This window comes from Coregonus clupeaformis, chromosome 9, assembly GCF_020615455.1.
Source record: "Coregonus clupeaformis isolate EN_2021a chromosome 9, ASM2061545v1, whole genome shotgun sequence".
NCBI classification, from domain to species: domain Eukaryota; kingdom Metazoa; phylum Chordata; class Actinopteri; order Salmoniformes; family Salmonidae; genus Coregonus; species Coregonus clupeaformis.
The window spans coordinates 1,466,808-1,487,809 of record NC_059200.1 but is presented as its reverse complement, the minus strand read 5'-3'; the positions used below and the strand labels follow the sequence as shown (position 1 = coordinate 1,487,809).

The 21,002-nt window shown below is 44.5% G+C and overlaps 3 protein-coding genes across 4 annotated transcripts; 2 read left to right on the top strand and 1 right to left on the bottom strand.

Moving 5' to 3' along the window:
* Positions 1-1,022: 1,022 nt before the first annotated feature.
* Positions 1,023-6,629, top strand: gpbar1 (G protein-coupled bile acid receptor 1). Its single transcript, XM_041870829.2, has 2 exons — positions 1,023-1,361; positions 4,971-6,629. The coding sequence occupies exon 2, from the start codon at positions 5,078-5,080 to the stop codon at positions 6,155-6,157; it is 1,080 nt and encodes a 359-aa protein (XP_041726763.1). The 5' UTR covers positions 1,023-1,361; positions 4,971-5,077; the 3' UTR covers positions 6,158-6,629.
* A 2,068-nt stretch (positions 6,630-8,697) lies between these two features.
* Positions 8,698-13,542, bottom strand: LOC121556960 (intermediate filament protein ON3-like). The gene is made up of 8 exons (XM_045222738.1): positions 13,240-13,542; positions 11,963-12,171; positions 10,673-10,829; positions 10,270-10,434; positions 9,746-9,871; positions 9,308-9,528; positions 9,048-9,073; positions 8,698-8,801 (listed from the first exon to the last, which is right to left on the bottom strand). Exons 1-8 carry the CDS (start codon positions 13,429-13,431, stop codon positions 8,698-8,700), a joined length of 1,200 nt encoding a protein of 399 aa, XP_045078673.1. The 5' UTR covers positions 13,432-13,542.
* Positions 13,543-13,732: 190 nt separating this feature from the next.
* zgc:92380 (uncharacterized protein LOC445086 homolog) lies at positions 13,733-19,048 on the top strand. 2 transcript variants are annotated; one of them, XM_041870830.2, is made up of 8 exons: positions 13,738-14,181; positions 14,380-14,462; positions 14,753-14,909; positions 15,705-15,866; positions 16,091-16,216; positions 17,386-17,618; positions 17,854-17,888; positions 18,544-19,048. In XM_041870830.2, exons 1-8 carry the CDS (start codon positions 13,846-13,848, stop codon positions 18,690-18,692), a joined length of 1,281 nt encoding a protein of 426 aa, XP_041726764.1. In that variant the 5' UTR covers positions 13,738-13,845; the 3' UTR covers positions 18,693-19,048. The 2 variants fall into 2 exon arrangements, with proteins under 2 accessions (XP_041726765.1, XP_041726764.1); XM_041870831.2 differs by lacking the exon at positions 17,854-17,888 and having other exon boundaries at positions 13,733-14,181; positions 18,544-18,658.
* Positions 19,049-21,002: the final 1,954 nt, after the last annotated feature.

Genomic DNA, 21,002 nt, shown 5'->3' with positions numbered 1-21,002 from the left:
GAGAGTATAGGCTACTGTAGCAAACCGATACAGTGGTGAAAGAGGGGGTTATATTACATGTAAAAGTCAACACATTTTATTATTATAGCTATTTTTATTACCTTCTTTTACTAGGTCAGTTGACTGAGAACACATTGGTTAGTGGGAGAAGTGGGGAGAGTTGTGGCTGAGATAGAATCTACAAATAGCTTTGGAGAACTGTATTATTTCTAGAAGTTTCTAGAGACCTAGATAAAAGGAGAATAACTGATATCCATGTACTTTTGCTCTTCTATTTCCTAGAAGACAGAAATCCTAAAAGAGAGGGAGCCGTTTTGGTTTATGTCTGTGTTCTCTGTCATCTTCCTCTTTCATCTGACTGATAACCCTCCAGATTGGATGATGTGTGTGTGTACACATGTTAGTATTGTGTGTGTGTGTGTGTGGGTATCTTGTGTGTGTGTCGTCCCTGCACAATGTCTCGTTAGCTAACAGACATTGGAGAAGAGTTGTGTTTAAAAGCGGTATCACATTGGAAGCCACGGGCCCCCAGTGCTACGGAGCAATCCGTCTCGTTGCCAAGTCCAAACTATTGCTGAGGGAGTCTGTGTTTACACAGCATACCTCTCCGACTGGAAACCCAGCCGTCCAACTACAGACATGTTTAAAGATTAGGCTTATTTGACCAGCTCTATGGATTAATAGACTGTATATACTGTTAGGTGTAAATGTTTTCAAAGGACATACATTCATAGGAATATTGTGTTGGATACAGTAGTATATGGGGTTGTGTGTAGAGAAGTAAGAAATGTGTGTGCGTTGGGGGCCGGGTGGAAAAGGAACATAACGAAGAGGATAGTTGTAGACATGTAGTTCATCACATGATCTTCATTTATAATGGACAATTAATTATTCATTTAAGATGGCCGATAAGGCATAATTTCATATACACATCCGCAGTTCACCCATTTCTCAAATGTATAATGTGAATACTCCCTTTATCTCTATTGTGGCCCCTGACTCTGACAGCACCTACTGGAACTGCTCCCACTCCCTCTCTCTGAGTGTACTTCCCCTTTAAGACCCAGCATCTGTTAGGAAGCCCCTGCACTCAGCTCCTCTGTCTGCCTCACCACAAGGGCTTTCTGAGGGGGGCAGCAGGACAGTTCTCTGTACCGTTGGATAGATTCACCACAGGGAGTGTGTGTAGCGTGGCGGGTCATTTAGAGGAGAAAGGGTGTTATTCGGGATCTACAGGGTGTTGATATTAACTATACCTGTCTGTGGCATACACCTGTTCTCTAATCACATGATGATAAGGAGTTTTATAAGGAGTTTCTCCTTCACAGGGAACCGACGACTGAATCTCTTGTCCTACAAAGGTGAGCTTTGTTTTCAACACTATTTCCTTATATTGGACATATGAATCAAGAAAAAGACAGACACATGAAATACATGAGCATATTGGGTTCTTCAACCTCTGAGGAATTGGAGCTCAGTTAAAAGTAGACTGACTAAACCATAATTATCAAATTACTGTAAAATGACAAAGTACATTGATCATTTTACAGTACAAAATGCTAAAGGTAAATTAGCATTTTCAAACAGGAGGATTTTCTAATAGGAGAAACACAGTTACATCCGCTTATGACTTCGTAATCCTGATCCTGGGGACCCAAAGGGGTGCCCATTTCATGTTTTAGCCCTAGCACTACACATCTGATTCAAATGATAAACTCATCATCAAGCTTTGAGGATTTTAATCAGGTGTGTTAGTGCTAAACACAAAACATAAAACATGACGTAATACAGAACACCAACAGACAGTTACAGCTGAAGGACAGAGCTACATAAAACATGACGTAATACAGAACGCCAACAGACAGTTACAGCTGAAGGACAGAGCTACATAAAACATGACGTAATACAGAACACCAACAGACAGTTACAGCTGAAGGACAGAGCTACATAAAACATGACGTAATACAGAACACCAACAGACAGTTACAGCTGAAGGACAGAGCTACATAAAACATAACGTAATACAGAACGCCAACAGACAGTTACAGCTGAAGGACAGAGCTACATAAAACATGACGTAATACAGAACACCAACAGACAGTTACAGCTGAAGGACAGAGCTACATAAAACATGACGTAATACAGAACGCCAACAGACAGTTACAGCTGAAGGACAGAGCTACATAAAACATGACGTAATACAGAACACCAACAGACAGTTACAGCTGAAGGACAGAGCTACATAAAACATGACGTAATACAGAACACCAACAGACAGTTACAGCTGAAGGACAGAGCTACATAAAACATGACGTAATACAGAACACCAACAGACAGTTACAGCTGAAGGACAGAGCTACATAAAACATGATGTAATACAGAACGCCAACAGACAGTTACAGCTGAAGGACAGAGCTACATAAAACATGACGTAATACAGAACGCCAACAGACAGTTACAGCTGAAGGACAGAGCTACATAAAACATGACGTAATACAGAACGCCAACAGACAGTTACAGCTGAAGGACAGAGCTACATAAAACATGACGTAATACAGAACGCCAACAGACAGTTACAGCTGATGGACAGAGCTACATAAAACATGACATAATACAGAACACCAACAGACAGTTACAGCTGAAGGACAGAGCTACATAAAACATGACCTAATACAGAACGCCAACAGACAGTTACAGCTGAAGGACAGAGCTACATAAAACATGACGTAATACAGAACACCAACAGACAGTTACAGCTGAAGGACAGAGCTACATAAAACATGACATAATACAGAACGCCAACAGACAGTTACAGCTGAAGGACAGAGCTACATAAAACATGACCTAATACAGAACACCAACAGACAGTTACAGCTGAAGGACAGAGCTACATAAAACATGACCTAATACAGAACGCCAACAGACAGCTACAGCTGAAGGACAGAGCTACATAAAACATGACATAATACAGAACGCCAACAGACAGTTACAGCTGAAGGACAGAGCTACATACCATGACAATACATAGCATTAATAGACAGGTACAAAACTACATTTAAAATAAGAATACACACTTTCATATTATTATGCATTAGCAATCCATGTACTCATAATAACGGCTACACTGCAGTCATCCATTTTGTTACAGTTGCTTAATGTTACAATTGCAGATCCTGATCCTAATCTCTCAGAAGCAGTTGTTCTGTAAACACTAGCGAGAATTTCACAACATTAGAAACCACCCGTGTCCAATGTGATTCATAGATGCTACTGAATGCAAGTGCAATGAAAAAATAACAATAGAAATGCAACAGTTCCTCCAGCTAAGGCTTCAACCACAGTTTTCACCCCAGCAGCCGTGCCATTCAGGTCAGAAATGAGCTACAAATTAAGTTTCCTCCCCGCTAAAGCTTCGATTGAATCCTTCACCTTAGCAACCATGTTGGAGTTCACTCCAGCTATAGTTTCAATTTAGTCCTTCACTTTAGCTACATGTGGTCTTTTTTAGAGAGCCAGCACTCCACTTTGTTCAAATGAAGTCTGACATTTTAAAGTGGAAATGACAAACTTTAGAACTCATTTTGAAACCTTGAATACACTACACGTTTGTATTTCCTGCTGTGCAGGAAAATTCTCAGCGACAAAAGGGTGTTAAGAGCCTACATCTGTACATGAGGGTGTTACTGTATGTGAGACGATGTATCTCACATAGAAATGTGTCTAGGAACGCTTAGCTTTGTCCAGTGTGGTGTCACTTTCCACAACCCTGCATTAGTTATGCTAGTCTAGATACTGGACCCTCAGCAAGCTGGCTCCAGAAATCACAGCAGCATAAAAGAAGGTGTATAATAACTAACCACAGAGTCGGACCTGATCGGGTCTGTTCAGTACACTCTTGGACTCTTGGCTGTCCTCATAGGAGAACCCTTTTTGGTTCCACGTAGAACCCTTTTGGGTTCCATGTAGAACCTTCTGTGGAAAGGGTCCTAGATGGAACTCAAAAGGGTTCTACTTGGAACCAAAAGGGTTCTTCAAAGGGTTCTCCTATGGGGACAGTCAAATAACCCTTTTAGGTTCTAGATGGCAAAACAAATTATACAGTGAAGTGCGCAACCTTACAAAACAAACACATTCAGATAGAATGTATTGCTGAGATTATATGCAATTGCTTGTCATATAGAGAATAGGGAATCCATTACATTTCTATCAAAACATTCAGATAGAAATGTATAGCATAGAACAAATATGATTGACATACAGTAATATAGGGCATTCATTGTGTCAACCTAATCCATTACAATTCTATCTGCGTCGTTCTGAACGCTGATGTTGACTGACCCCCCCCCTGTCGTTGTCCCTCTCTCTTTCTGCCTATTCAGACAAAAGGCTTGATATTACATTTCCTTTGCCATCAATCTACGTGAACCGCAGCAGTCTGCAGGAAGAAAACAAAGACGGTCGTCTTTTAAACATGTTTCTCTCTCACACTGGGGCAATGGAGAGGAAACAGCAAGCCTACGGCCATGATGACTGTTGTAATTGTGTTTAAAGAGATAACATCTACATCTTTTTACAAGTGGAGAGACAGTTAGAACATGATGACACTGTGTTTTACCTAAATAGGCCATTTAGCCAATAGACTAGGGTTATTCAATTACCGACCCTCAAACCCTGATGTACTGCTGGGTATCTTTTCTGTCTGGTTTGTTGATCAATTAATACCATTGATACATGATGCTAGAGATAGAGGCTATTTCAGGGGTCCAAGCCGCTCTTGTTTGACACACTGGGTTTACCGTATCATATGGTCTCTAGACGAGAGAGTAGTTTGCATTTACATTTACATGTTGGTCATTTAGCCAACACTCTTATCCAGAGCAACTAACAGGCAGTTTGTTTTGAGCTCTGAATACATAATGCTCCATGATCTCTGGTCTAACTTTATTCTATGTCTGTCTGTCTTCACCCAGGCTTCCTGCAGTTTAATGGGAGCTGTGGAAGTCTCTGTAGCAGTGGGGGTGAAGGTCTGGCACACTAAAGCCAACTGTGGAGGAACACAACCACCACAACCGCAACCATGGATGACCTGGTCAATGACTCTGCTGTGCGGCCGCTGCTGTCGGAGGCACGTCTCATCTACGCCATCACCGTGCCCCTGTCCACCACCATCATCCTGGCCAACCTGGTCATCATCCTGGGCATCTCTTGTAACCGTCAGCTCTACAACACCCCAAACTACTTCTTCCTGAGCCTGCTAGTGGCTGACCTGTGTACGGGCGTGGCCCTGCCGTTCATCCCCTGGATGGGACTCAACCGCCCGCTGAGTTTTAGCTCCTGTCTCCTGGTTCATATTTTTCCTAATTTCTTGTTTCTGGCGTTCCTGTTTAACCTGGTGATAGTTCATTATGACAGGTACATGTGCATCGTGAGTCCGTTACATTATAGTAGCTTCTGGGTTCACCGCCACTTCCCGCTGGCGCTGCTCGCCGTGTGGGCGCCTCCGCTGCTCTACGCCTCCCTGCCCGCCTTCGGCTGGAACAACCGGGCCGGGCCGGGGTGGAACGGCTGCTGTGCATTTAATGACACGGGCACGCCGGATGTGCCGGGGAACTGTTCGACCATGGCGGCAGCGTTAGCGGCGCCGGTCGGCTCCGAGTGCTGCTCTTACAGACGGGTCTTCCCCAACGCCTTCATCTACCTCGAGGTGTACGGGCTGCTGGCGCCTGCCATCCTGTCCATCGCGGGCATGACGGGACGTGTGCTGTGGATCACCCGGGGCCAGATTAAGGACATCTGCCGCCTGCACCGCTCCGTGGCGACCAGGGGGGGCGGTCAGGCCTCGGAACGGGAGCAGCGGCTCAACCTCCGCTACACGCGCTGCGTGGCCGCCGTGTCGCTGACCTTCCTGGCCTGCTGGGTGCCCTACATCATCTACATACACGTGTGCGTGGCGTTTCTGCTCAGCGAGGAGACGCGCGGGAACTCCACCACACACATCGTGCTGTCGTGCACGGGGATCGGGAGCATGGCAGTGGTGCCGCTGGTCCTGGGGCTGGCCAACAGGCAGTATACGGACCCGGTGAGGAAACTCCTCCATAAACTCAGAGACAGATGGAGACGGAGGAGGAGACAGGACTCTGAGGATATCGCTCTCTGAGTAGCCAGGACAGGACTGCTCTCACTTTGGGGATGGACGTGTGGGATTATAAATGGGGATTATTGCATATGGATTATGTAGCATACTCTACTCCTGGATTACTCTTTGAGTGCAGCGGTGGCCCCGAGTCTGTGGACCCTAGCTGTAAGGGAACAGTTGTAGAAAGACCCCATTCGATGTGCAGGACTGGTAGGGTTGCCCCACCTCTCTCATGCAACCAGAATTTGCTTCCCATGTCTGTCAACTCAGAGTCACAGCAACACTTATTGAAAGCATGTGTGACTCTTGACATTGTGGCCATTGAACACGTTGTGTTTAAAGCCATCATTATACATATGTACACTATTTGGGTAGTCATAATAAATTCAAACAATCACTGTAAAAGTCACCAATATTTTTCTTTTTCTAATCAAGTTGATTCAATCCATCAGAGATAAACATAATGTTATTAATTATCAACAGAGGCCTCTATTATGATGAACTGGGCTGATTTGGATATAAAAGAGCAGATGGGTCGAATTAAGATGAATCTAACTGACTACTCCATCTCTCTCTCGTTCTCTCTCTCCCCCTCCCTCCCACTCCCTCCCTCCCACTCCCTCCCTCCCTCTCTCTCTCTCTCTCTCTCTCTCTCTCTCTCTCTCTCTCTCTCTCTCTCTCTCTCTCTCTCTCTCTCTCTCTCTCTCTCTCTCTCTCTCTCTCTCTCTCTCTCTCTCTCTCTCTCTATCTCTCTCCCTCCCTAGTCTTTATCTGGTGTTGGTATGTGCTCTGAACAGGGGAGAGAGGGGTGTGCTCTGTGCTCCTCCGCAGTCCAAAAAACATCTGGAACACAGGGGAGTGATTAGAGCTCTGAGATTCTAACATTTAGAACACATTTGAAATGAGACAGGGAACAGAGCCTTTAGTGTTCAGTTCTTTAGGCTACACCATATCTGGGAAGATCAATTATATTTCCAAAGTTGAAATTATCTTTCCAAATTTGAAGTGAAACCAAGAATGGTTCATTGTCTGCGTATTTGTAAGGCTGCAACAGTGTGCTAAAAATCCTTGAAGCAAAATGATTGACTGTGTTTTACCTACTGATCATAATAGCCCTCAAACACAGGATTGGTCAGATTCACAGTTTAATGTGCAACGTTTATAAAGCCACTTTATTGCCTACTCAGCAAATCAAGTAAACATTTTGTATCTCTTTGTTGAAACTACAACTAGTGCATATGGGGGAAACAAGAGAGAACTTCAGTGTGACTATTCACACGAACTATTTAACTATTTGACATGTAAACATCATTTTCTCACACAAACTAAAGACTAGAGAGCGAGAGAGAGTTAAGGCTGGGTAAGAGTGATGTGTAGCTATAAAAGGTCTGAATTTTTACATGACGTTGAGAGTGACAGATTATTAACATGGGGTCCGAATTTTTTATGTACAATACTGTGTGTGTGTGTGTGTGTGTGTGTAAGCCTTTTTGTTAGTGTGTGTGTTGCATATGAGCATTTGTCTGAGTGTGTGCGCGAGAAAGAGAGCGAGAGGGAGGGGTGATGGAGTGAAATATGGTAAGAGACCGGGCAGTCTCCCAGATATCCTGCTATCCATCATATCACTATCTCGTCCTCATCTCATCATCAGCTGGTGTTCCCAGCAAACCTCTCTCTCGCTCTCTCGCTCTCTCTCTCCTCTCGCTCTCTCGCTCTCGCTTTCTCTCTCTCTCGCTCTCTCTCCTCTCTCTTGCTCTCTCTCTCCTCTCTCTCTCCTCTCTCTCTCTCTCCCTCTCTCTCCCCTCTCTCTCTCTCTCTCTCTCTCCCTCTCTCTCTTTCTCTCTCTCTCTCCCCCCCCCTCTCTCTCTCTCCTCTCTCTCCTCTCTCTCTCTCTCCTCTCTCCTCTCTCTCTCTCTCCTCTCTCCCCTCTCTCCTCTCTTCTCTCCTCTCTCCCCTCTCTCTCTCTCTCTCTCTATCTCTCTCTCTCTCTAGACAGTTGTGTTTAACATTACCGTTGTCAAATTAGACATTTGTTTTCATCAAAAGGAGATAATGTATGCAAGTCCTTAAATGATGACAGTGGTGGTCCTGGGGTTCTAGGAAGTATATCTCTGTCTGTGTGGTGATAATAGGCCCATGTATACCTTGAGTTCAGGGCTGAGTTGTATAGGGTGACAGACAGACCTACTCCTTAAACAAACCATACACATATTTGGTACCATAATATATTCCCTTTTATTTTGGACATGGTTCAGTGACATTCAAGCTTTGGAGCACATGGCCTTCCCAGTCACACGAGCACAAGAGAGCACAGATAAATTCTCCCACCACAAACGTAATGAAAAAGAGCCCAGGACACATTTTGTAAGAGCGCCTGTTACTGTCGGTCATGGTCTCCAAAACTGCAGTTGTAAACAAAGTTTGTAATTTTAACACCTTAGCTTATTGAACAATGACCTTAACGTAAAAAATAAAAGACTCTGCAATGTTTTTTAGATAGAAAATAGAGAGAAGTACAACACCATGTTGCTATAGCGACAGCAGAGTGACAGTGGGCTTGGTTAATCGTCTGAGTAGTGCGAGCTCTTGGACACGATCTTGCCCTCCTCCACCTCAATTCTGATCAGCACACGCTTCCTGGGGATGGTTGGGGGGGCAACGGTATCTAATGGGAGGGGCTTCAGAGTCAGGAGGGGCTTCGACGGAAAATCAATGTCTGCGTGCAAGCAAGGACTGGTATTGGTTGGTTTGTTTAGTAATCTGAGCAAAAGAGATATGATTGGATTTTAGTAGGACACACACAGATCATGACAAAACACAGGTCACAGTTCCTTCCTATCAGATCTTTCCCTTCTTACTCACCCTCCTACACATTTACTGAGGAGGGGGGGGGAATAAGAAGAGCTCTTACCTTGCTGACATATATGGTTATTCATTCTGAAATGACAAGAGAGAATACAGGCTAAGTATAGGCAGGATACTACAGTATTTTTCGATTTCAATCTCTCTCTCTCTCTCACACACACACACACACACACACACACACACACACACAGACACACACACACAAACACACCCCTGACCCCACCCATACACACATAACCCCCCTACATCCCCCGCCACCACACACACTTCTCTCCCCAGGCCTCCCCGCTCCACTGTGCCACTCACCTCATCTCCTCTCCCTCCAGTAGTTTCCTGTAGGTGGCGATCTCGATGTCCAGGGCCAGTTTGAGGTTCATCAGTTCCTGGTACTCCCTGACCTGACGGGCCATGTCCTGCTTGGCCCTGCGGAGAGCGTCCTCCAGCTCAACAATATTATCCCTGGCCTGCTCCAACGCATTCTGCCCATCCACCTCTGCATCCTCAATGTCCTTCTCAAGAACCATTTTCTGAACAGGGGAAGAGGGGGAGAGGGAGGGAGAGGGGGAGAGGGAGGGGAGGGGGAGGGGGGAGGGAGGGAGGGAGGGAGGGGAGGGGAGGGGGAGAGGGAGGGAGGGAGGGAGGGGGAGGGGGAGGGGGGAGGTTAGAGGGATAATGGAAGTGGAGAAGGATATGGACTGATTGTGTGTGTGTGCCTGATTGTGTGTGTGAGAGAGAGCGTCTCACCTGTCTCTTGAGGGCCTCCAGCTCTGCCTTCAGTCTCTGGATGAGACGGAGCATGTCAGCAATCTCCTTCTTCACATCACGTACATCGTGATCATACTGCCCTGCTGTCAGCACTATGTCATCCATCTGATAGGAGGAGATGGGGAGGAGAGGGAGGGAGAAAGAGAGAGGGGGAGAAGGGATAGAGGGGGAATCAGGGAATATATTTAGGATAGCCATCACCCTTGTTGCATCATCATCATCATTTACTGTGATACATAATGTAGGTGTGTGTGTGGCTCTGGTGTGTAACTGTGGTGAAGTTGTGAAACAAAAGTTATTCTTGAAGGATAATAGATACCAACACTGCCGCTGGATGGCAGGTAGCCTAGTGGTTAAGAACGATGGGCCAGTAAATGAAAAGTCGTTGGTTCTAATCCCTGAGCCGACTAGGTGAAAAATATGTCAACGTGCCCTTGAGCAAGGCATTTAACCCTTATTGCTCTGGATAAGAGTGTCTGCTAAATTACCTAAAATATTATCACCTTTTTCTGGTTCCACAGCTCTGCCTCCTCTCTGGCATGGGAGGCCATGTCAGCGTACTGTTTCTTGACACTGTCGATGATCTCGTCCATGTCTAGAGCTCTCTTGTTGCTCTCCTTCACAACCAATGTCTCATTCTGGATCTGAGACTCCAACTCCTTCAGCTCCTGTCACACCACAGCCAGGACAACAACACTACATTAGAGAAGGAGATCTGGGCTGCGTCTCATTCCAGACAACTGCCTCCTTCCCTCTGCCCTAGTTGGCAGATTTGAGATGGTTTGTGTAAGTTACAATAGCTCCATGTAGTATAAAGAGTTTGGCAAACTTTAACACTGGACGCCATGTTAGCTATATATGGTTCTGGTTCCACCTAGCCTCTGATTGGCGTGTCAGTCAGCCTACCTCGTCATAGCCCCGCCTCAGGAAGTCCAGTTCTCCCATCAGGTCCTCCAGTTCCAGAGCCAGTTTCACTGCTGCCAGGTGGCCCTCATCCATTTCCTTCTTGTTGATCACAAAGTCATTCTCCAGATCCACCTTCACCTGGACTTCATCCTGGTACCTGGAGGACCACAGAGCGGATAATTGTTGTTTTGATATTTTAGTCATTTAGCAGATGCTCTTATCCAGAGTGACTTATAGGAATAATTAGGGTTAAGTGCCTTGCTCAAGGGCACAGATAGATGTTTCACCTAGTCAGCTTGGGGATTCAAACTAGCAACCATTTGGTTACAGGCCCACTGCTCTTAACCTCTAGGCTACCTGCCACCAAGGTATGGGAGCTCAGGTAAACACACACACCCGCGGCCGCACGACACACCACACACATCTCCAAGTCCCCTCTTTCCTACAAAAAACATTTCACTGACATGTCAACTCACATCATACAGTCAGACCATCTGCTGCTTTGTCCCCCCCCACACACTTCATGTCAGACAGACACCCTAGCATATCGTGCCTGTGTTGAGTTGATCCAGACTGGGTAAGAGCCCAGGTCCCTAAGGGTTCCACATTCTCTCCTCTCTCAGAGCCCTGTCTCTGGGTACTGTGCAGCACAGAGGTCCCTGGTTAGCGGGTAGAGTGGAGTAGAGTGGCTGGGGAGTGTACACTGACTACAGTACATGTACCTCTCCCAACAGACATAGTGCAGGGCACACCAGAGCTCCCCTGTACGTACCTAACTCAACCCAGTGGACAGAGGCTTATGTAAGGATGAAGAATTAGCACCTCTGACTCTTGAGAACTGGTGACCCAGGTGGAAAAATGCTCCGTAGCCTAGCGTGAGAAAATGCTCTTTGTCACTATAGACTGATGAGGTTCCTGTTGTGTACAATGGCATTTCCTGGAGTCCTGGTGACCTGTGCAATATCTAAACTATGATTTATATTATACACTTTACTGTTGTCTCGGTCCTAGTTTACTCCATAGGCTTGCGTCACAGGAATCAAGTGTTGGGTGGTTTGTTAGGGGTTTCTGTAATGGTAAATACATGAAAGATTTAGATCTATCTTTTGGAGTGCATGTTGTCCAATTAAATAAAACTAAATTCAATGCCATTCTATTATATTGCATTGTATTATTTTGTATTATATTCCATTCTATTCTGTTCTATTCGATTCTTCTATTAGGATTATTACCTAACTACGAAAGGCTCTGTGAAGTAAATGACTAAAATGTAAAAATGAAGTCACTGACTTGTTGCGTGTCTGGTCCACTTCGTCCTGGCAGCGTGCCAGCTCCTGCGTCAGTTTCTGTTTGTCCCGGGCCAGGTTTTCGATCTGCTGCTGCAGCTCGTTGGCCAGCTGTTGGACCACAGCGTCCACGTTGCCCTTGTAGTCCTCCTGCTCCTTCAGGATCTTCAGATGCGTGTCCAGGACCTTGTTCTGCTGCTCCAGATTTTGCACCTAAAGGAGAGAGAGAGAGAGAGAGAGAGAGAGAGAGAGAGAGAGAGATAGTTGGATCAGAAAGTAAATCAAGGTTGTTGCATCTGAAACCAGTCAGAGTAAACTATAATGAGTTATAGAAGGCAACAACTCCTATCCATTTATGTCACTGAGGGATACATTTTGAGTCATTTAGCAGACGCTCTTCTCCATGGCAACTTAGAGTAGTGTGTACATACATTTTAATACTGGTCCCCCATGGGAATCAAACCCACAACCCTGGCGCATGGCCATGCGCTACCAACTGAGCTACACGGAACTTAGGGTATGTTAACAACAACTTGGCCACCCCTCTCACAAATGTAACCTAACAAAAATATTATACAATATTGACAAAGTCCAAGTCCAAAAATCTATATAAGAAAATAGATTTGGAAAGTTTGCAATATTTGAAAGAAATGAAAAATAATGTAACGCTTTTCAATTTTGAAATGGTATTCTGTTATTGGCCACAAGGTGGCACCTCAGCAGTTGAAAACGCCATATGAGCGACGGAGAAAGAGAGAAAATAATATGTCTGACAGGTTTTCTTTACAGGTGTGAGTGATGGTGATGAGAGCTCTAGAATACCTCTCTCTGGGTAGAATGTTTTGGCTACATAAACTCCGCTGCTGGGATGATTACAGAGGCTCTTATTTTAGTGAAGGTAGGCCTCTAATTCTGTAAAGGTGGTAATGAAGTATAATGACAGTTAAGTAGAATGTATAATACGGTAGGGCTGTAGACAATTAGAAATATACAATTGTTTTATGTCAAGATTTGCTTTGGGTCTATCTAATGGAATTATTACACAATGAATTGGAAGAAAACGCATTAATTAAGCATCAAATCAAATAGCATGTGGCTGAAATAATGATGTAGGAGTGCCATACAGATGTTTATCTATTACCAGCAGACTTCAGACAGACCTATTGCATCAATCTATTGATTTTGCAGGTAAAATAATAAATCCATCAATACAATTATTATTATTATTATTATTAATAATAATAATAATAATAATAATATAATAATAATAAAATAACACACCTTGTCAATGAACGCTACAAACTTGTCGTTGAGTCCAACCAGCTGGTCCTTCTCCTGGCTCTTGTCCGACTGGTCCTTGGGGTCCACCTGGGGGTTCATGGGCTTGAGAAGGTCCTTGTTAGTGGCGTCGTTCGAGTAGCTTTTGGGCGTGTTACCGGAGGACTGGCTGCTGTATCCTCCTGATTTGGGCATCTTGTCAGTGTGTTCTTGTCAGAATGACAGAGAGAGAGTGTCTCAAGAATCGTTCTCAGAGTTTAGGGAAAGGCACATCTTCTCAGGTTTTCACCTGCTTTTAAGGTGGGCAAGAACCAACCCTCACCACTCAGGTATCCACCTCTGTCCAATCAGCTGAGGTGGAACTCTAAATTACATAGTAAAAATAACAAAGTCACGAAGAAAAACTTGAACGTTTACTCTAAACCTGTTTGCCCGGGGGGGTGCTGGACGTTCTTCAGCCAATCGTATCTTTAGGGACGGTTTCAGGTGTTGAGCAGCGGTATTAAAACAGTCCCTCACATCTCTCAATCACTACCTGTACAGGTGACAATCGGTTCTACACTGCCTCTCTATTTCTCTCCCAACTCACCCATTCAACCAACTACTGCCATGTCTAAGAACAGCGCCTTTAGCATGTTCGGTGGGGCCGGAGGAAGAGGCTCCAGGGTTTCCGTGGCCAGTCTGGAGGGGCTGCGGAACGTGATGCGTTACGACCCGGAGAATTCGAAGGAGGTCTCTCCTGCCCCAGGGCCCGCCGCGGATGATAAGAAGACCATGAAGGGTCTCAACGACCGTCTGTCAAGCTACCTGGGCAAGGTGAGGAACCTGGAGGAAGCAAACAAAGATCTGGAGGATCAGATTCAGGACATCTTGGACAAGAGGGGAGACCCCAACGGCCGCGACTGGGATGTGGTTGAGAAACCGTTGAATGACCTCAGGAAGAAGGTGATTTTTCACACAGTTAATTATTTAATATGATTAATTAGACTGATTTCTTCTGCATTTCGCCCTTTAAACGATCAATGTACAGTATGTCTATGTCAGCTGAGCTTATTCACCTGAGAGTCACCTGATCTCAGTCTGTGAATAATTTTGTGTGTTTAGTGAATTTTCAATAACTGGCCCATGTTCTCTCTGTTTCAGCTCCGTGATATGACCATGGATAATGCACATTTATTGCTGCAAATTGACAACACCAAACTGGCCAATGATGACTTCAAAAACAAGTGATGTCATGACATGCTTTCAATTTATTATAGAAAAAGACCTGGAGATTTATTTAACACACTTAGTAGTATCCACAATTAATTATAAAAAATAGGAAACAAATACACAAAATAAAATACATATTATTGGATTGGATTATTATGTTATTATTATGTCATTATAATAAAAAAAAAATATGAAAATGGTTGTAATTTACATATAGCACTCCTTGCTAAAACCCAATGGGTCTTTTTACATTGTATGGGGCTAAGAGAGACTGTGACCCATACTCCTGTCCTCTCCTCTGCAGGCTGGACAACGAGAAGCAGGCCAGGAAGATTGTGGAGCAGGACCTGATTGGTCTGAAGAAGATGATTGACGACACCAACCTGAACCGCATGCAGCTGGAGAGCCAGGTCGACTCTGTGAAGGAAGAGCTGGCCTTCCTCAAGAAGGACCATAAGGACGTAAGGACACACACTCATTCACCCACTGTTCCCAGAACAGTTTTGAGATTTACCTCATAATGGTTAGGGTTATAGCTGGGAATGGGAGCGATCAAATCAAATGTTATTTGTCACATGCGCCAAATACAACAGGTGTAGACCTTACCGTGAAATGCTTACTTACAAGCCCTTAACCATCAATGCAGTTCAAGAAATAGAGTTAAGAAAATATATAAAAAATGTAAAAAAAATAACATAATAAAATGACATAACAATAACGAGGCTATATACAGGGAGTACTAGTACCCAGTGAATGTGCGGGGGTACAGGTTATTCCAGGTAATTTGTACATCTAGGTAGGGGTAAAGTGTGTGTGTGTGGGGGGGGTCAATGTAAATAGTCCGGGTGGCCATGTTATTAATTGTTCAGCAGTCTTATAGCTTGGGGGTAGAAGCTGTTAAGGAGCCTTTTGGAACTAGACTTGGCGCTCCGGTACCTCTTGCCGTGCGGTAGCAGAGAGAACAGTCTATGACTTGGGTGACTGGAGCCTTTGACAATTTTTTGGGCCTTCCTCTTACACTGCCTAGTATATAGGTCCTGGATGGCAGGAAGCTTGGCCCCAGTGATGTATTGGGCCGTACGCACTGTAGCGCCTTACGGTCGGATGCCGACCAGTTGCCATACCAGGCGGTGATGCAACTGGTCAGGATGCTCTCGATGGTGCAGCTGTATAATATATATATATTTTTGATCCTAGATCAGCTTTTACTTGAAATAGCCCATAATAACTACTGTATTCTCCCCTGCTGCATGCAGGAGGTTGATGAGCTGCGTAAGAAGATCAAGGACTCCAACGTCCTCGTGGAGTTTGACTCCCAGGACAATAACCTGAGTGATACCATCAACAAGATCCGCTCCCAGTACGAGAAACTGGCCAAGAAGAACCTCAAGGATACCGACGACTGGTACCAGAGCAAGGTATGGAGCTTTACTTCACTATCAATGATTATCTAATTCCTTCACTTGATTGTTCATTAATTATCTCATTCCTTCACTTGATTGTTCATTCCTTAATTAATCTCTCTCTCTCCCTCTCTCTCTCTCTCTCTCTCTCTCTCTCTCTCTCTCTCTCTCTCTCTCTCTCTCTCTCTCTCTCTCTCTCTCTCTCTCTCTCTCTCTCTCTCTCTCTCTCTCTCTGACAGTTTGACAGCATCAAGGTAGAAGTGGTTCAGAACACTGAGGCTCTGCATTCAGGCAAGAATGAGCTCAAAGACCTGCGCAGACAGAGACAGCTCCTGGAGATAGACATACAGGCAACACTAAGCATGGTAAAACATACCTACCTGCACCGTAGCGCACGCACACACACACACACACACACACACACACACACACACACACACACACACACACACACACACACACACACACACACACACACACACACACACACACACACACACACACACACACATCACAGTGTAGAAAACAAACACTGCACAGAGCCTCATGGTAAATACCTTTCAGCATTCCGCAGTAAAACCCTTTCCCCGGGGCCGGACTATAGAACTACATAGAGGATATGATATAATAGAAACTATTGTCAACGCTTTGGCTGGAAGCCCTTTTCCAAGACTACAAGCCTTTTCTTGACAGGAATTTCTGGCTAAAAATACTCCATTCTGTCCCCCTGTGTTGGTTTTGGTATGTCATCACATTGTAGCCCATGTAAATGATGGTAAAGTAAAACACTCACCTGACCAGTGACATCACACACGCCAGACAATGCACAACATAGGTAACCCCATACACCACCTGTACTGTACTACACGCTTAGAAAAAAGGGTTCCAAAAGGGTTCGGCTATCCCTATAGGAGAACCATTTTTGGTTCCAGGTAGAACCATTTTGGGTTCCATGTAGAACCCTCTATAGAAAGGATCCTACATGGAACCAAAATTGTTCTACATGGAACCAAAAGGGTTCTACCTCCAACTGAAAAGGGTTCTTCAAAGGGTTCTCCTATGGGGACAGCCGAATAACCCTAAATAGCACCTTTTTATCTAAGAATGTAGGTCAACGTAAACTGGGTCAAGGTAAAGCTGACCATGCTAAACAGGGGTCTACTACACCCACACACTTCCCCTAACCTACAGAGCATGCATCACCTCTATATGGGGATGTAACGTAGCTGTGTTGTCTACACACATTCCAGCCAACCTGGTTATTACATTGAACTCTGTCATTATGAACCAGACAGAACTTCATTACCTATCACCAACACGGTCATCACCTGGAACTGATGGGAGCTTGATCTATCAACAACAACTAATACAAAACAGTCCAACATCCGATAGCATTTCACAATGCCTTGCTGGGTGTCTTTCAATTCAGGAAATACAAAAAAAAATAGTGAGTTCAAATGGATGTGATTGGTCCCTGTGCCTGTCCATCAGATCTGCTCACTAATTGATTGGTCTCTTTCCTTGTCCGTCACAGGTCCGCTCCCTGGAGGAATCTCTGAATGACACGGCTGGGCGGTACAACCGTGAGATGACCCGTCTCAATAAGATCCTGCTGCAGTTGGAGGGAGAGCTGGGCCAGGTGAGGACGCAGGTGGAGAGGCATGTGGATGACTACCAGGAGCTACTCCACGTCAAGATGAAGCTGGAGGCTGAGATCGAGAACTACCGCCGCCTAATGCAAGGCATCGCCCCTACCCCCGACGACAGGTGAGCTAACGGCGCACAAACCCAGAGGGAATGGGGGCTCAGTACTCATGACTTGATGTGGTTTGTCATAGCTAGTATTCCCAGTTAGCCCATGGCTTATAATGAGGTACCTATACATAAGATCATACAATATTTAGATTATATAGGGTCTGTAGCGGCAACACATTTGCAGTAAACATGGTATTACATTTCAAGTTGCCAGTTAAGTGGTGTACCTGATCCTCTTCCCCAACAGCGTGGAGTTTTCTTTAGAGCAGGCAGTGAATTGTGGTAAGTACTGGATACCAGCCTTACTAAACCATTTGATCTGATGTATGGGGAGAAAACACCAGGGAATCCAACATACCGTTGTATCACTGTCAATCTAACATGTCTCTGTCACATACCAATCAATCACAGTGCACTCTAACACTCACACCACTCCAGATTGCTGTTCATTCTCAGTTATGGCTAATATCACTCTGTCTGTGCTACCTACCTATGTCACTGTATAACTGCATGGAGTCAAAGACAATGTTATTAACATGTTGTAGATGGATCCGATGGTATTGTGATTGTGAGTGGTTCCTTGTACGATTGGAAGACATTGATTCATTTGATCCCAATGTTATGTTGATGTGTTGCAGAGGTGGTGTCTATTCCCATTCAATTCATGCAAACATATGAATCAAGTAGGATGTGCAATTTGATTTGCACATGGCCAATATACTATACATTTCCAATTCAAATTATATGTCTTCTTCAATTATAGTCTGGTGGAACCGTCCTGATCGCGCAATAGCTCACATTCTGTTTTAAATAGAAACAGAGTGGTGATCGTAGCAATCAGGACGGTTCCACAAGGCTACTTCAATTCCTCAACTGAAAAATATCCTACAGAACCTTTAGACTGAGATCTTCTTCCTCTTTCCTGACTCCACATCAGAGTCGCCCCAGCCAACTAAGAAGGCCTTGAAGAAGGATGAGGTTGATGGAAAGGAGGTCCCCAAAAAGACAGAAGCCCTGGCGACTCAGAAAGGTCTCCCTCCAACCCAAGAGGCCCCCACAAAGAAGGAAGACCCTGCAACTCAATAGAGCCTCCCTACGAAGACAGAGGAGGCCTCTACAAATGCAGCTAAGGCTGTGACACCAACACCTGAAGCAGGCACCAACTGAGGAGGATAAACCAAAGAAAGATTCCTCCTCTTCTTCTTCCTCCTCCTCCGATGCAGACGACAATGACCATAAAGAGAAACCCATAAAGACGTCTGCCCCCCGAAACCCCTCCTCCTCACCTCAACCTCCATCTCTTGTCTTTTCTATTCATGTTTTGAAGCCCAGCATCGTAACTAATGGTGTTGTGTACGGTGTTAAGTAGCCTTGGTGTTATTATTCCAATGCATTCTTTCTCAGAGATGTTTATCTACTAAATAAATACGTTCGACACATTGTTCTTGACTCTGTATCATCAATGCCTTCCAGTTCTCTTTTTCAAGACATTGAATATTGTTTTTATTACCAATGAACAATATTCCCCGGGTAGTAAGTGTAGTATTGTAGTGGTGGTCCTAAACCTGTTGGACTGGAAATAGTGGCGATGTCTTTACTGTTCACTCACAGAAACATTGACACTGATCTGAGGAAGTGACGACCGGAGTTCTGAGGAATTGGATCTAGATCAAACAGAGCTGTTTTCACAGAGAAGCTAAAATGAAACCAAAGACAAAAAGGCAACAGTAAACATGTTGTCTCCCAAGAATGACAACTACGGTTGATGACATGTAAGATTAGGTTCTGTGAAACAAGGACTGGATTTCTAAGGAATTGTGACTATGGCATGAGGGTATGAGGGCAGGTATTGGCAGGTAGCCCAGCGGAGCCAGACGTGTATAGCCATAACGGACATTTTGGTGAACTAATTTGACCTTTTCTTCTGCTTTTGAGACATGGTTCTATCCCACCCTTGGGGCACTACTTGTTGACTAATTAAAGCTCTTAACAATCACAATACAGTAAATATTGGTCACTCTATTATGGATTATTATTCTAATATGTATTCATTATAGAATGTTGTCAGTTATTAAAGATTATATTTGTTAACTGCACTCTAGAGAGTTGTAGGCCTAGATATCTCCAATCATCAAAGCATACATAAAATAAACAAGTCATTACAAATATTTTAAAAAGTGTGTGAGAGAGAAATAGAAGGACAGTATGTGTGTGCATGTTGTTTTATTTTTCCTTGTCAGCCACTACTCTGCTTTTCTGCTTCATAAAAAGTGGAGGTCTGGAACTCCCTCCAGATCATCTCTCTCTCTCTCCATTCATTGGCCTTGGTTGCCTGATGACTCACCCTGAATGTAATTCTTCTGCTCTATCGATCGCTACATACAGTGGGGGAAAAAAGTATTTAGTCAGCCACCAATTGTGCAAGTTCTCCCACTTAAAAAGATGAGAGAGGCCTGTAATTTTCACCATAGGTACACGTCAACTATGACAGACAAAATGAGATTTTTTTCTCTCCAGAAAATCACATTGTAGCATTTTTAATGAATTTATTTGCAAATTATGGTGGAAAATAAGTATTTGGTCAATAACAAAAGTTTCTCAATACTTTGTTATATACCCTTTGTTGGCAATGACACAGGTCAAAGTTTTCTGTAAGTCTTCACAAGGTTTTCACACACTGTTGCTGGTATTTTGGCCCATTCCTCCATGCAGATCTCCTCTAGAGCAGTGATGTTTTGGGGCTGTCGCTGGGCAACACGGACTTTCAACTCCCTCCAAAGATTTTCTATGGGGTTGAGATCTGGAGACTGGCTAGGCCACTCCAGGACCTTGAAATGCTTCTTACGAAGCCACTCCTTCGTTGCCCGGGCGGTGTGTTTGGGATCATTGTCATGCTGAAAGACCCAGCCACGTTTCATCTTCAATGCCCTTGCTGATGGAAGGAGGTTTTCACTCAAAATCTCACGATACATGGCCCCATTCATTCTTTCCTTTACACGGATCAGTCGTCCTGGTCCCTTTGCAGAAAAACAGCCCCAAAGCATGATGTTTCCACCCCCATGCTTCACAGTAGGTATGGTGTTCTTTGGATGCAACTCAGCATTCTTTGTCCTCCAAACACGACGAGTTGAGTTTTTACCAAAAAGTTCTATTTTGGTTTCATCTGACCATATGACATTCTCCCAATCCTCTTCTGGATCATCCAAATGCACTCTAGAAAACTTCAGATGGGCCTGGACATGTACTAGCTTAAGCAGGGGGACACGTCTGGCACTGCAGGATTTGAGTCCCTGGCGGCGTAGTGTGTTACTGATGGTAGGCTTTGTTACTTTGGTCCCAGCTCTCTGCAGGTCATTCACTAGGTCCCCCCGTGTGGTTCTGGGATTTTTGCTCACC